This window comes from Notolabrus celidotus, chromosome 4 (genome assembly GCF_009762535.1).
Source record: "Notolabrus celidotus isolate fNotCel1 chromosome 4, fNotCel1.pri, whole genome shotgun sequence".
Classification (NCBI taxonomy): domain Eukaryota; kingdom Metazoa; phylum Chordata; class Actinopteri; order Labriformes; family Labridae; genus Notolabrus; species Notolabrus celidotus.
In genome coordinates, this window is record NC_048275.1 from 16,609,514 (window position 1) to 16,623,433 (window position 13,920).

The 13,920-nt window shown below is 41.4% G+C and overlaps 1 protein-coding gene across 1 annotated transcript in view; it reads left to right on the top strand.

Moving 5' to 3' along the window:
- Positions 1 to 13,920, top strand: part of LOC117811075 (ankyrin-3-like) — a 122,658-nt gene that overhangs the window by 75,831 nt on the left and 32,907 nt on the right. Inside the window, exons 24-27 of the mRNA XM_034681109.1 lie at positions 5,933 to 6,056; positions 8,568 to 8,579; positions 11,079 to 11,181; positions 12,542 to 12,651. Of these exons, the coding sequence (XP_034537000.1) occupies positions 5,933 to 6,056; positions 8,568 to 8,579; positions 11,079 to 11,181; positions 12,542 to 12,651 (349 nt within the window). The remainder of the gene's footprint in view (positions 1 to 5,932; positions 6,057 to 8,567; positions 8,580 to 11,078; positions 11,182 to 12,541; positions 12,652 to 13,920) is intronic.

The following is a 13,920-nucleotide window of genomic DNA, read 5'->3' on the forward strand; positions in this document are numbered from 1 at the left end:
TTTCTTTAGAGTACACAATCTCAGCAGCAGGAATCATGTTTACAGTTTTACACGCTGTGGTCATTCACTAGTTGCTCTGCAGATATACAGTTGATGGGATGAATTATTCTCATCCTAAGAGCCAAAAAGAGGGTCAGACAGAGCAGACAGTCTATTTTTACAAGGTTTGTTTTTGCTGCACTTGATATAATTATTAGTCCGCCATCAGCCAGGAGAATCTAAAGTCTCTGCTATTCCTATTCTGACTGAGAGATCCATCAGCAAACATTAAATAATTGAACAGGTTAGACCTTGAATTTGGTCTTGGTTTTCTGTCAGGTTTGAGTGTCCTGCTTCTCTTCGCAAACTGACGCTGCTGATGCTATTTTCACTGCAACTTAAAAAGCAGATATTTTTAACCACTCAAACAGCCTAAGTCTCCCACATACTGCATGATTCTCTTCACAAAGACACTTTGTGAAGTGTCTTCAACCGCGCTGCCTTCTTTGAAGGAGAGTCTATGAGATAATGAGAACAAGGTCATGAAATCATCTTGTTATACTGTATGATAACGCTGATAAATGACATAATAGCAGCAGTTAGTGACAGAATAGCCACTGTGGCACTGCAGAGCCAAATATCACTGCCAAGTTTATGGTACAAGTCACATTGTTTCAGGCCGCCCTCTTCAGTCTTCTGTCCTTTGTTTTGGAAGCACAGAGCCAGCGGGCCTGTAAAATTGATGAGCTTGTTCATGGGCTGTTGCTTTGGGGACAGTCAGGGGAGGGGGGTGTGGAGTTTCTGTGTCAGGTGATACAGCCAGACTCAACAAGTTACGCACACACACAGATCAAGTGAAAATGAATGAGTTTGTACAGCAGCCATGTGATGAAGATCCTCATTGCTATATCAATGATTGAGCTTGTTATCACTACCAGTTAGGAATTATAAATAAGAGTGTCAATGGCCTCACTCCACATAAACTGTTTATATTACGTGCATAATTCATCTGCATTGCACTCGTGCAGCAGCAAGTGTTGTGTTCAAGCCTGCAATCCTTCACTTTTGTTGGATGTTTTTGTGTTTGCTTTGTGTGCGTAAATGTGTGTGAAAGGAGGAGTCAGTGGAAGTAAAGACTGTCCACATCTCTCTTTAATCCTATATGGAGGAAGCCAATCCTATTAAGTTGTAGGTTTGAGTGAGTGTGACATGTCACTGCTGAAGTGCGTGCGTGGTCTTGTGCTTTCTAGACTCATATTGCCTTCTAATGCACCATACTTAAGAACCAAGTTCACTCTGTCATCACATTGTGTGTGAATAAATGTTGTTATAATCCTGCAGATCTTGTATTGGAGAATAATCTTATTGCTGTTGGGGTTTTCAAAGGTTTCAAACTGTTGAACACCTTAACTTTTCTAAATTGACTTTTTCTTGTGCAACTTTAGTCAGTGTGTGTAACATATAGAAGGAACAACTACACAGAGGAATCTTGCTCAAGAACTTTGAAAAATGGCAAAATGATGCCGTCTGCTGCTGCGGTTATTTCACCATTATTTGAGCACCACTCCCATATTGACAAGCAGCCAGACTTCCACCAAAGAGGAAGACCAAAAAAAAAAAACACGCCTGAGGGAGCGCTCACTGAGAGTTTTCTCCTTCTCTCCGTCACTGTCTCCTCCACGGAGGTTTCCCTCTGAGAGACATTAGCTCGAACGACCTGTCAGCTGACTGAGCTCTCCACAAAGCGCTAAACACTCTGAGTGCGGCCCCTGTTCACGCGCTTTGTCATGGACGCGGTTGAACCAGAGACGCACCGAGACTTGCTCTCTTTTAAATCCAATGAGATGAGCTTTTTTTGAATCGCCTGCAGGATAATTAACCCCGGTGTGACCGTTGATGTCAGAGGGCGAGGACTGGCACTGTTTCTGACCCAGCATTTTGTTCGGCTTTGGAGCAACAAAAAAAAGACGCACAATTTCTAGAGTTTATTTTTCATGCTTTTGCGGAGCAAAGAGGTGCGCACCAGAGACAAATGCGCAAATCGGCCAGAGTGGAGTTAAGCGCGTGGGGTAACGAGAGGGCAACTTTTTCCATCAGCAACACAAGCACTGAATGGACTACTTGAAAGTCGTCACCTCTCACTGGATTTACTTTTTCGTCCTGCGCAAGTGTTGCGAAGTTTTTAGGGAAGGATAATTATCTCAGGGAAACATAAGAGGAATTTGGATCAATATGGCTGCGTTTGTCAAAGGTAAGCCGTCACTGCATCAGGGGAAGATTCAGTGGCCGGTGTTAGGGTGTTTGGGGTTTTGGAGGCTGTGATGTAAGACGCCACAGGATCGACCTAATTATTGCCTGCTTTTGTCAGTGACTAATAGTTGTCTTGCTGTCGTTATTTTTTTATTTATCAATGGATGGTCGACTTTGAAAGCAATAAGTGACATCTTATGCTACCCTGGTTGTTAATGGTTCGTGAGTTTTTGATAGATGCTGTAGCCTATGTTCAAATAGCTAATGAGTGTGTGCGTAAAGGCTGTTTGTGCGTGTGTGAGGGTTGGTGGAGGTGACTGTATGTGTAAATGGGTATCTGAGCTTGAATGGGACGCTAACACAACATTACAGTAGAGCGGGGAGCCGAATGTTCCTCTGTCAGGTCAAGTCAGACAGACACAACCAGGAAAACACCGGAAGTAAGCTGGTGAATATTCCATCACAATAAGAGCAGAACTTGGAGTTGTAGCTGCGCAGTCTTCAGTAACAACAAATATATAAGCGTAGTTTATTTAACATTTTATTTCTTAACTTTTTTTCCGACTTGAAACATGCTGTATTTTACAAAAAAGAGTTTCTTGAAAAAATTAGTAGGCTAATATGCTTCCTGTAGATAATTTGGGTGAAGGTTTCAGTATTTATCTAACTTTTGTTGACCTAGAATGTTGTTGTTCATAGTGGACGCTGCAACATACCTCAGAGTTTGTAATGTAAGCAGTCAGACCAAGATATGTATATTAAGAATATTGTACTGTTCATATACCAAATACAGAATGGAAGCACACGTGAGAATTACAGTATGTGTTACTTCAGATTAGATTAGATTAGATTAGATTAGAAAATCTTTATTATCCCCAAGGGGCAATTTGGTTCGCAACAGCAGTCCTTCACACATCCTATACACACAAGCAATACACATAATAACAAACACAAGTTCACACATTCATTTGAATACATATCCATACAACTCCCGTGGATGATATCATCTTCCCTGCACATTAGCCCAAAGGTACCACAATCCGATGTAGAATGGCAAGGTCCTACAGTTTGTTTAAAAACCCAACAGCTGAGGGCACAAATGATCTTAGATATCGGTTTTAACTGGCCCTCCTAATGTAAGTGAACCTCCCCCTGTTGGCAAGAGTCTAAACTCTGAATAAAGGGGGTGGTGAGGGTCTTCAAGGATGGCCTTTGCCTTCTGAGTGGCTCTAACTTGATAAAGATGGCCAAGATCATTCAGATTAGTGCCAATGATCTTTTGGCAGACTTTGACAATATAACCAAGCCTGTTTTTGTTAAAAGTGCTGAGGTTACCAAACCAAGAGGTCATTTTAAGATTTTAACTCTCGCTTTTAAAGCAATAAATGGACTGGCCCCTGAGTACCTAAAAGAGTGTCTAGGGATGTATGTCCCAAACTGCTGCCCGAGATCTTCCGGCAGGTCCCTCTTGGAACTCCCAAGGGCGAGGATAAAAACCAGAGGTGACCGGGCCTTTGCAGTCAGGGCCCCGTCACTCTGGAATGACCTGGCGGAGGAGATCAGGCAAGCCACATCCCTGTCTTCTTTTAAATCTCTTTTAAAAACACACTTTTTTAAATGTGCTTTTACTTCTTAACTCATCACTGACTTTTTAATTTCTGCATGGTTTTTATTATTGTTTTTACTGCACTCATTTTAGCTCTCCTTACCTTTGTTTTATACTTTATTGTTTTGTTTTCGCTCGCTGTCTTGCACTCTGTAAAGTACTTTGAAACATGTTTTTAAAAGGTTCTATATAAATAAAAGGTATTATTATTATTATTATTATTATTATTATTATTATTATTATTATTATTATTGTAAAAGTTAAAATAGACTCAATAAAAGATGAAAAAAAATTTTTTTTTAAAGTGATCTGTCAACATTAAAACTCCTCAGCTTCCTCAGGAAAAAGAGTCTCTGATTGGCCTTTATGGAGTGTTGTCAGTAATTATTATGTCCCTATTGGAACCACTGTGATTTTAGGGGGTCAATTTTGTTATTTTGGCTTTCTGCACATGTTAAAGGTGACACATCATGCAAAATTGACTTTTTAATGGTTCTCTATCTGAAATATGTTTCCCTGGCATGTCTACAAACCCCCCGAAAATGAAAAAAATCCATTCTGCCCCTGTTTTGATTTCTCCACCTTTCTGTAAATGTGTGCTGAAATGAGCTGTTTCAGATTTCCGTGTTTTTGTTACGTCACAACGACATCCGGTCTGTAAATGAAGTCAGAGCTTGGAGCTCGTTCCGCCCATAGATTGTACAAAATAATACTGAACCCCTCCTCTGTTTTTCATTACCTGCACACGTGTGCTAACAAGGAGCTTAGGAGGGAGGCATGGTAGTTGTAGGCTGTCTTCATATACACAAAAGTCGGATTTACTCCCCACATCTGCAGATTTGAAGATCTAGTGGATGATTTTTATTTTTCATGGAAAAGTGCTAGCGCTAGTTAGCATAGCCACATAGCTACATGTTCTTAGCTGTGTACCAAGACACACGTCGACATACTGACAAATAAAACAACAAAAAACACTAAATCTGTGACCAATCGTTCAGAAAGGTCCTGCTGCAGGTGCCTCTCCGTCAGGACCAGATTCTGGATCAAATTCAGAGGGTTGAAGTAACGTGGGTCTGTGAGCAGCCGTGTATATTCAGCCAACATGTAAACATTTGATCAAGGTGCTTGAGAGGCGAGGCCACATCCACTTCCTGAGGGGGCGTGGTCAGAGAGAAAACAGCCTGTTCTGAGCAGGGCTGAAAAAGAGGGGTTTTCAGGCATGCCAAAATCTGATTTCAAAGTGTTTTTTTGAGCAATAAAATTTAAAGACATGTTTTGGGGACCTCTTAGACCAATATATTTTGATGTAAAAGAGCATAATATGTCACCTTTAAAAGCATCTTTTTATAATGTTTTTTCAATGTAAACCATCTGGTTTTATTTTGAAATTGTATTCCGGAAACTCCTACTTGTAGCGTCAGGTAACTTGACAGCGGTGCTGGTGTGTGATCGGAGTGCGGCAGTATAGAAGGTAGGGGGAGGGGCTGCGGTGAAGGAGCGGAGTGTTGCAGGCAGGACAGAGCCGGACATGAGGGAGAAGGGGAAACACTGTAGCCGCTCCGCCGGCTTCGTTGACCGGCGTGTCATCGTCCACCGGTCCGCCGATCGAGGTGCGATGCGGTTGTTCACTTTCTGCTTATTCTCTGCTCATTCTGCTCGGGCTTTTGGGTCGTTGTTATACCTCTTCTGCGCTGTCTTTGACTGATGTGAAAGGAGCTGCGTTTGGTTTTACTGGAGAGCTCCAGATTTACCGCAAAGTGCTTTGCTGCTGCCTCTGATGGCATTTTTCTCTCAATTTATCCCTGTGTAACCTCTGAAAGAGTCATTGCTGCTCTGTTGTCCTGCTGCTGCATGTGTTGCACTGCCACAGTCAAATGATTTGACATAAAGAAAAGTTGCAGGGGGCTATGCAGTTGCAGTGAGGTATGCTGGGTTTAAAGGCAGAGTGGTGTTTATAAATGACCCAAGGCCTGCTGTAAGAGCCAGATTCAAATAGTGCTGGGGCTTTTTTCCCTAAGATGCTGCATCACTTCTTCTGCCTGGATTTTATTTTTTTGAGGTTAATAGAAGGATTTTTATGATTCCCCCCCAAACCAGGTGAGGATGCAATGACTGGGGACACGGACAAATACCTGCGGCCTCAGGACCTCAAAGAGCTGGGGGACGACTCTCTCCCTCAGGAGGGGTACATGGGTTTCAGTATAGGAGCCCGTTCAGCCAGGTAAGCACCTGTCACTTTTATTATATGAAAAGCACCGATGTGTCCTGGTGCAGTGCTGTCAGTTATTTGGTTTTGTCCTGATTAAGTGTGGTCAGATTTTGAGTGTGTGACATCATAATTTCTAATGATGCTGAGATGTTCTCCTTATACTGTATGCACACAGATACATCATCCTGTATCTGACATGGTGTTCAATTTTTCTAGATTATGCAGTGTGCTGCACTAATTTAATAATGTACGGTCAACACATACTTTGACACAGACACACACACAAAAACAGAAGAATGGAAACCGCCAGAGAAAGCAGCTGGAAAGTTGCCATCTAATGATTCAACCTGACAAAATGATTCAGCGTTTTGTGTGTGGCCTCATTCAAACCTATGCAAAGATTACAAATGGCCTTAGTATAACACAAGATCTCTGATATCTTTGATACTCTGAGTGAACAGCTGCACATCACGACAGGCCTATACAGTTTCCAACAGTGGACAAAGTATGTTGTGGAAAAACTGGCAGGCTCCAACGAAAACACATCAGCAGACACACAGGACAAGTGTTGTGCAGCCCTGTAGCCACAGATGGCACATGCACTGTGATGGCTGAATTGATAAAAACAACAACGTGAACGGTGACAGGAAGCTGCTCACATCAGCAGGCCACGGCAAACAGGGAAAAAACCCTGAATAAAATGGAGAGATTCCATGTAAACAAGCTTTTTTTGGAGGGCATAATGGGTTGGTGATGGAAAGTGTATGGAATTAGTTAACAGACGGAATTTTGAGAAATGCTGTTGGAAGCTAAAAATAGGAAGAAAACACAGGAGGTTGCTGGCTGCATTTAAGAATTTGAATTCTCCTGTCTTTGTTTCCCGTGTTAGGCTTCAGATAAAGTTATGACCTTTCTTTTGTTTGGTATAAGAAAATGTTAATGTTGCCATCTGTCAGAAAGTAGTGCAACAAATTACCACAACAGTTTTGCTATTTACCACAGCTTCATTTACTACCACAGAGTGTAAAAAAGTTTTTACAGTAGGATATGACACATTGCTGTAGAGTGCAATACAATACAGTACAATATACCATGACATGGTGCAACACGGTACGTACATGACACAATACAATACAACACAAGACAGTACAGTACGATACAGGGCGAACCAGACACGACAGGATGCGATACGACAGGGTTGTGATACAACACGATATGATACCACATGACACGATACAGTAAGGTACAGGACAATACAGTATGACATGATACCATGCAACACAACAGGATAAGATAAGACAGGACACGGTATGATGAGACACGGTATGATAAGACACGATATGATATAGTACGATACAGGGCAATACAGTATGACATGATGCGATATGACATGATAAGATACGACACGATATTATATGATACAATACGACACGATATGATATGATACGATATAAGATAAGATAAGATATACTTTATTGGTCCCCCATTTGGGGAAATTCTTTGGTTACAGCAACTTACAACACGGGACAGGGGAATACAACAATGTACTAACATAGCTAAAAAAATGGAATAACAATAATAATAGCAATGATAAAGGTAAAATAGAATAAAATAGAATAAAATAGAATAAAATAGAATAAAATAAAATAAAATATGGCAACTATTACAGATGTATACACACTATGTACACTTCTATCTGATAAATAGATAGGTAAGTTATTGTACGGATAATGATATATATATATATATATATATATATGATACCACATGACACGATACAGTACAATACAGTATGATACAGTATGACATGATGCAACACGAAACAATGCGATAAGATATGACACGACACGGTATGATAAGACACGATATGACACGACACGGTATGATACAGTATGATACAGAGCGATACAGAATGACATCATGCAATACAACATGATAAGATAGGACAGGATATGATATGATACGATACAATAAGACTGACACAACATGAAATGATACAACACAATAAACTGTATTTCCCTCTTAGGAACATTTGTCTTTCACTCTTGTGCTGTAAACATTTAGCTGCCTACACTAAACAAAGCCAGTGAAGACAAGAAGCTCATACCTAAGCCAACCACAGACAACATATCCCATATTGAACACTGAAGTGAAACTGAATTTAGAAGTTGTTGAAATATCTCTTTTCAGGTTCTGAATGCAATACTCTAAAATTCTGTATTGTTTTGATTTATGAATGTATAACGCTGAGCAAGTTATTTTATTTTCCTTACTTTTCTTTTTATCACATCAACATTGCATGGTTCTCTTTTTGTCTGGGCTGCACACACACACATGCACACACACTCATGAAATCCAAAAAAACTCTTGTGCCTAATTGCAACATAAAAAATATAAAAATGCACATCTATGTCATATGAAGAAAAAAAGAAAGCCATGTCATGCTTGAATGTCTTCAAAATGCTTTGCTTTTCACTCTTCTATTTTGTCCTTTCCCTTGTGTTCTTGCACCCCTCATTCTAGCCCTAGAATCAGGTAAGAAAAGAGTAGTCGATGTAGTAGTAGTAGAAAGCAACATTAGCTGTGAGTGGTGTATCCTTCCCCTGTCACTCTAACACTGCTGTGTAACTCCGACCTTACACCCCATAAAGTTACAAACCAAACCATGACTCATCCATCGTGTCATCGTCATTGTCGTCATCGAGTGTCGCTGTCATTCTGTTAGTAGTCGTGGATTTGTCACTTGTTGTATTTCTGTAACCATCCATAATAGCTGCTCAACATTCACCTTATTTTCTCATCCTTCTAACCACATCATCAAATATACAAAATGGAAACGTATTTACTTTTGATACAGGTATGGAAAAGAGTCAGTCTTGCTGGCAATTAGAAAATAGATGCTGCACTTATTTCTTTTTTTAAATCTTATTTTTGCAGACCTTTGAGTTATGTGGAATAATCACTAACTTTTTGTTGTGGCTTTTTAACCAAGTGGCACTTAATTTGTGTTTTATTGTTTTTGTGCCTCTGAGTGTAACTTCCAGGGATCAAACACATCCTATCATGTGGAATCTTTCCCCTTGTAATTCACTCATTATTGGAGATGTCCCAGTATCATTTAGGATGTTTAACCCTGGTTTGCAGAGATGGAAACTTTAAAGCCTGAGATTGCTCTGTAATTTCAGTCCATCATATCAAAACCTACTCACATGCATTAATGACAAACACGAATTCACCAAGAATGGATTGAACTGCTGATAGCACCAAGAATAGCGCATTATTTGTCCCCGCTCTCTGCTCCGTCTCAAGGTCTAATTCATAAAGCATATTTCGCTAATAATATCCAAGTGCAAAAATGCCCTCAAAGTTCTGCAGCTCCGCGCAGGTTGCTCCAGTTTTGCATTTTTATTGTGACCGAGATGGGCTGTCAGCTTCTCCAGAGCTGCGCTGTTCACTCTCGTCCTGACAGAGCTAAATTCTATCCACATAGCTGACATGATGAGCTGGATTGAGAGCGGCACAGTGATGCTATTTGCTTGACAGAGCAGTTTGTGGAGCATTCAACCCTTTGCGCGTGCTTTGTGAATTACATGATATCGTTTGGCTCATCTGCACAGGTTTAGTGGGCCCAACGCCGTGCAGTCCTTTTGTGGATCAGGCCCTGAGATGGTAAAGAAAGGGAAGATGTGATAAGGCAGCCTTACATAGAAGAGTGCATATTGGTGCCATGACACACAGGAATAAATGACAGATAATGACGACTGGGCAAGCATGAAAATTAGTTTAGGGGGGGGCAAACAGGAAATGAAAAGTATGGATGTTTAAGGAGAGGAGGATGGACAGAATGAGAAAGAGGTGGAAGCTGTGAAGAACAAACAGTCTGGGTGAGAGCTGTGGGGTGCGGAGGGGATAGGGGGGTGTGCTGCCGCCATGCCAGCCAGTCCATTCAGGCCGTTCAGAGTTGCTTGGTAACTTCGATGGCGGGGTAGGCAGGCTGTGCTGAATAAAGGGCTTCTCTCTGTGCTGAATAGTGTACCCACTCAAACACGCTGAGCTCTGCATTTTCTCCCCTCTCTCACACACCCACTCCCCCCCTCTGAGCACATACACACACAGGACACATCAACACTCACATACAGTATTCACAAAATATGGAGTAGAATTGACAGCTTTGTCAATGGGTTATCTCTTTTTTTCCCCATCTCCTTTAAGTGCACCAACACAAATGAAAACACACTTATTATATACACTATTTGTTCTCCTCTTGCACAAATGCACCTATTTTAAGTAGCAGTGCATTCATAGAAACATTAAGGCTCCTCTGTGCTGATAAAATCACTGTAAAAAAACAGCACAAGAGAAAAAAGCAGCCCTGTAAAGAATCGACAGCACCGCATTGAGCCTGAGAGGCTGCAAAAACAGGCACACGTCACTGCACACACAGCCATAAAGCAGACTGCAGCAAGACAGATAGAAAAGACCAGATTCTCTTTTGTGTTACGCTGCTCTGAAACAGGTCTGGGTCAGCTGCTAATCTTAGAATAAAGAGATGTCAGTCTTTGAGCTGGAGCTGGATATAGCAGTTTGAAACCCTTAAAATCCCTTCTTCACTCTGACTTTTAATAGAAGATCTGCACGGAGGAAACGTGTGATTTTTTAGACTTTCATATGTAGTCCACTAATCTGTCATAACTCATCTTCTAGACGCACTTAGGTTACATCCGTGTTCTTGATGCACGCCTTCATATAGAAGTGATCACAAAAGCCGCCCTTCTTTCCTGTTCTGCTCTATCTCTTGATGCAAACACACTGACCTCCCTCTCATTTCCATCTCTGAATAACCTGCTGTGTTATCTGCAGACTTTCCGCCTTTCTCTATTTCCCACTTCTTACGTTGGACTCTCTCTGTCCAACAAACAAAACATATGGTTCCCTGGAGGTTGCATGTAGTAATGTGTCCTTGCTTTTTTGTTTTATGTTGTGTTCCCGTCACTTGTTGTTGCCCGCCGCGCTGGGTTGCGTGGTAACATGTAGCCTCCGCTCCTTCAGTTCGGATAGGTCCAACACACTCAACCGGAGCTCCTACGCACGGGACAGCATGATGATCGAGGAGATTCTGGCCCCAACGAAGGACACAGTAAGATACATTTCTCTTCCTGTTTCTGTACTCCTCTATTTATTTATTGCTTCTTTTTCACTGTTTTCTGTTCCCCAGCGTTCTCACGCCTGGTGACAACACAGGCTCTGTAGGGTTAAAGCAGGGAGCAGGGTAGCTTTACTTGTCTTGCACTAAGGTCACAGCAGAGGCAGTGCTGATGTCATGCTTGCCTCTGCCAAAGTGCTGAGGGTGAGTGTACAGCACCTTGACGAGGAGTTTATTCAAACTTAAGGACTCTGGGAGGCCCCTCTCTGCTCTCGTGTGGAAAAAAGCGATCGTCTGCAGAGCTTGTATAACCTGTGTAATGCTTGTTTTGGTGGCTGTGCCCCCCCTAAGTTATGCACAATATAAGAAATATGACCTACACGTGCTATGACATCATCACCAAAGAACCTAAACTATATATGGCTAAAACTATACACTTAAATCAACTCCTCTTTTACAAAAAGAGGCAGTGTTTTGGACTCAGAAAAGCTTATTGACCTATAGTAAACTGGTTTCATTTAGATGCCTAAATTGTAACTCCGTCTCATCTTAAAAGAGAAATAAAAACAAGTTTTCTTTGTTGGAAATTGAACCCTCTAGAGTCAAAGCTGTCTGGACTACATGTACTCTGTATGCAGAGCTAACAATCACCATAGATGGTCACCAGTACAACTTCTGAACTGTCTTTCTTCTCCTTTAAGCTTCAGAGTGTCTGTAAAGACATTTCCTACTTGGTTGACCCCCTCAATAAGGTATAAAGTGTCCGTGGATGTCCGACACATTCATCCGGTTTTGTTGTTTTTCAGTCTTCATCTCAGAGGTCAAGCCTCCGTTTCTCTTGAGTTTTTGGTCTGTGTGTATTTCTTTATGTGCCATTTCATCCATGCTTGTCTGTGTTTTGGTGAATAATCTCTATGATTAAGTCTAATCATCTATAATTCATAAGGCTGATTTCCTGTTTCTAGTTTGTCAGGCATCATAATTATTCTGCTTGCTTCTGTGTTTTTATAGCCGTATGATTATAAAAAACTTTAAATGAGTAGTTTCATCATGATTGTGTTACGACGGTGTATAACAGAGACTTTTTTTTTACTAGAATATGAGTCAAGAAGCTGTAAAAGTTATCAGCCTATTGCTCCATGCCATGCATGACACTATGGTCCCTTATATCTGTGCAGTATGTAACAGTCGGCTCTCTTTTTCTTGTTCTTGTTGGTGTTCCTCTTTCCTTCCATTTTTTTGTTATGGGTTTCTCATTCTCTTTTATTTTTTCCTTCCCTCCTCCCTGTACATCCTCTTTGCCCTTTATATCCTCCCCTTTTCCCCATCCATCTCCATCTGACTCTCCTCCCAGCACCTGGCTGTGACCAGAGACTACAGCTCTGAGTGTATGCGGCGCTACAGCTGGACTCCAGACACCATGGACCACAGCCACAACACAGTGTCCAGCCCCATCCACTCCGGGTAAGAACAGCTATACAGTCTACCTTACATACACAGACTCAGTGTGTCTACACAAACACATAAGCTGCATTTGCATCAAAGTAACTATTGCAGAATCACACATTCTTTATGCTTACTGCACAGAACTGTTGTATTGTGTCTTTGTTCTCCCTCTAAGAGTCAATATTCAGCAAAACCTGCAGCAGTGATGCAGACAATGTGCAGGGCTGTGGGATTTCTGCAGTGCTGTTACTGTACACATGATAATACAGCAAAAAAAACAGTGTATCCTCTAAAGATCTCTTGTGATACTTTAAGTCCAGAGTCATGCTTTCTGTCATCGCAGAAACAAAGCACAGAGTCATGGTTCATGTTTCATTTGGCTAAACTGATAAGATTCTGCGCTCATGCGCCTCACATACTTTGAATATATGATGCTATAAAATGTTAAAGTCTGCTCCGAATCATGGTGCAGAAACTAGGTGCATCATGATTCAGTGGTGTCATATTCAGGAGTAAAATTCTGGGATCTTTGATGTCTCGAGTCAGTCCTATTTTTAACTTTTTTTTTTTGCCTTTTGTGTCTGTTTGTTCATGATTTTGCTCCTTGTCATTTTGTCCTCATTGTGTCTTATGTGTCCCTTGATTTTCTCCTATTGTGTAATCTCCTATTCTTTCCTCAGTAGTTATTTCAGATCCCAAACTTGACTGTGAAACATTGATACTAAAACTAGGTCCTGGGGGTTTGCCTCCTGCATTGCCTCCATGTGTTTATTTTGCAGCCTCTCCTCCCCGCTCCCTCAGTATGACTCCAGGTGATGACTGAGTTTGCTGCTATCACCCGTGATGCCGCAGTGATGTCTCCCACTCCTCCACCTCTGTCTCCCACTTGTCCCATCACTGCCTCTCTCTCTCTCTCTCTCTCTCTCTCTCTCTCTCTCTCTCTCTCTCTCTCTCTCTCTCTCTCTCTCTCTCTCTCTCTCTCTCTCTCACTCTCTCTCTCTCTCTCTCTCTCTCCTCTTCTTTGTTTCCTCCTCTCCTCCAGTCTGTCCTCATCTCATCTGTGTGGTCTGGTGTTTCATTTGCACTGCGTAGATTTTAGAAGTGTGCAGTCAACATGTTTGGAAGTCTTTCAGTGATGTGCCGTCTTTCTCTTTCCCTCTCACAGTGCACATTACAAACACATTTTCCTTTAAACGTTACAGGGATTCTTCAGTTCAAAACATGAAGGATGTAGAAAAACAACAACATAGTATAAAACATAATTCTTGAAAAGAGTAAAGCCCTGTT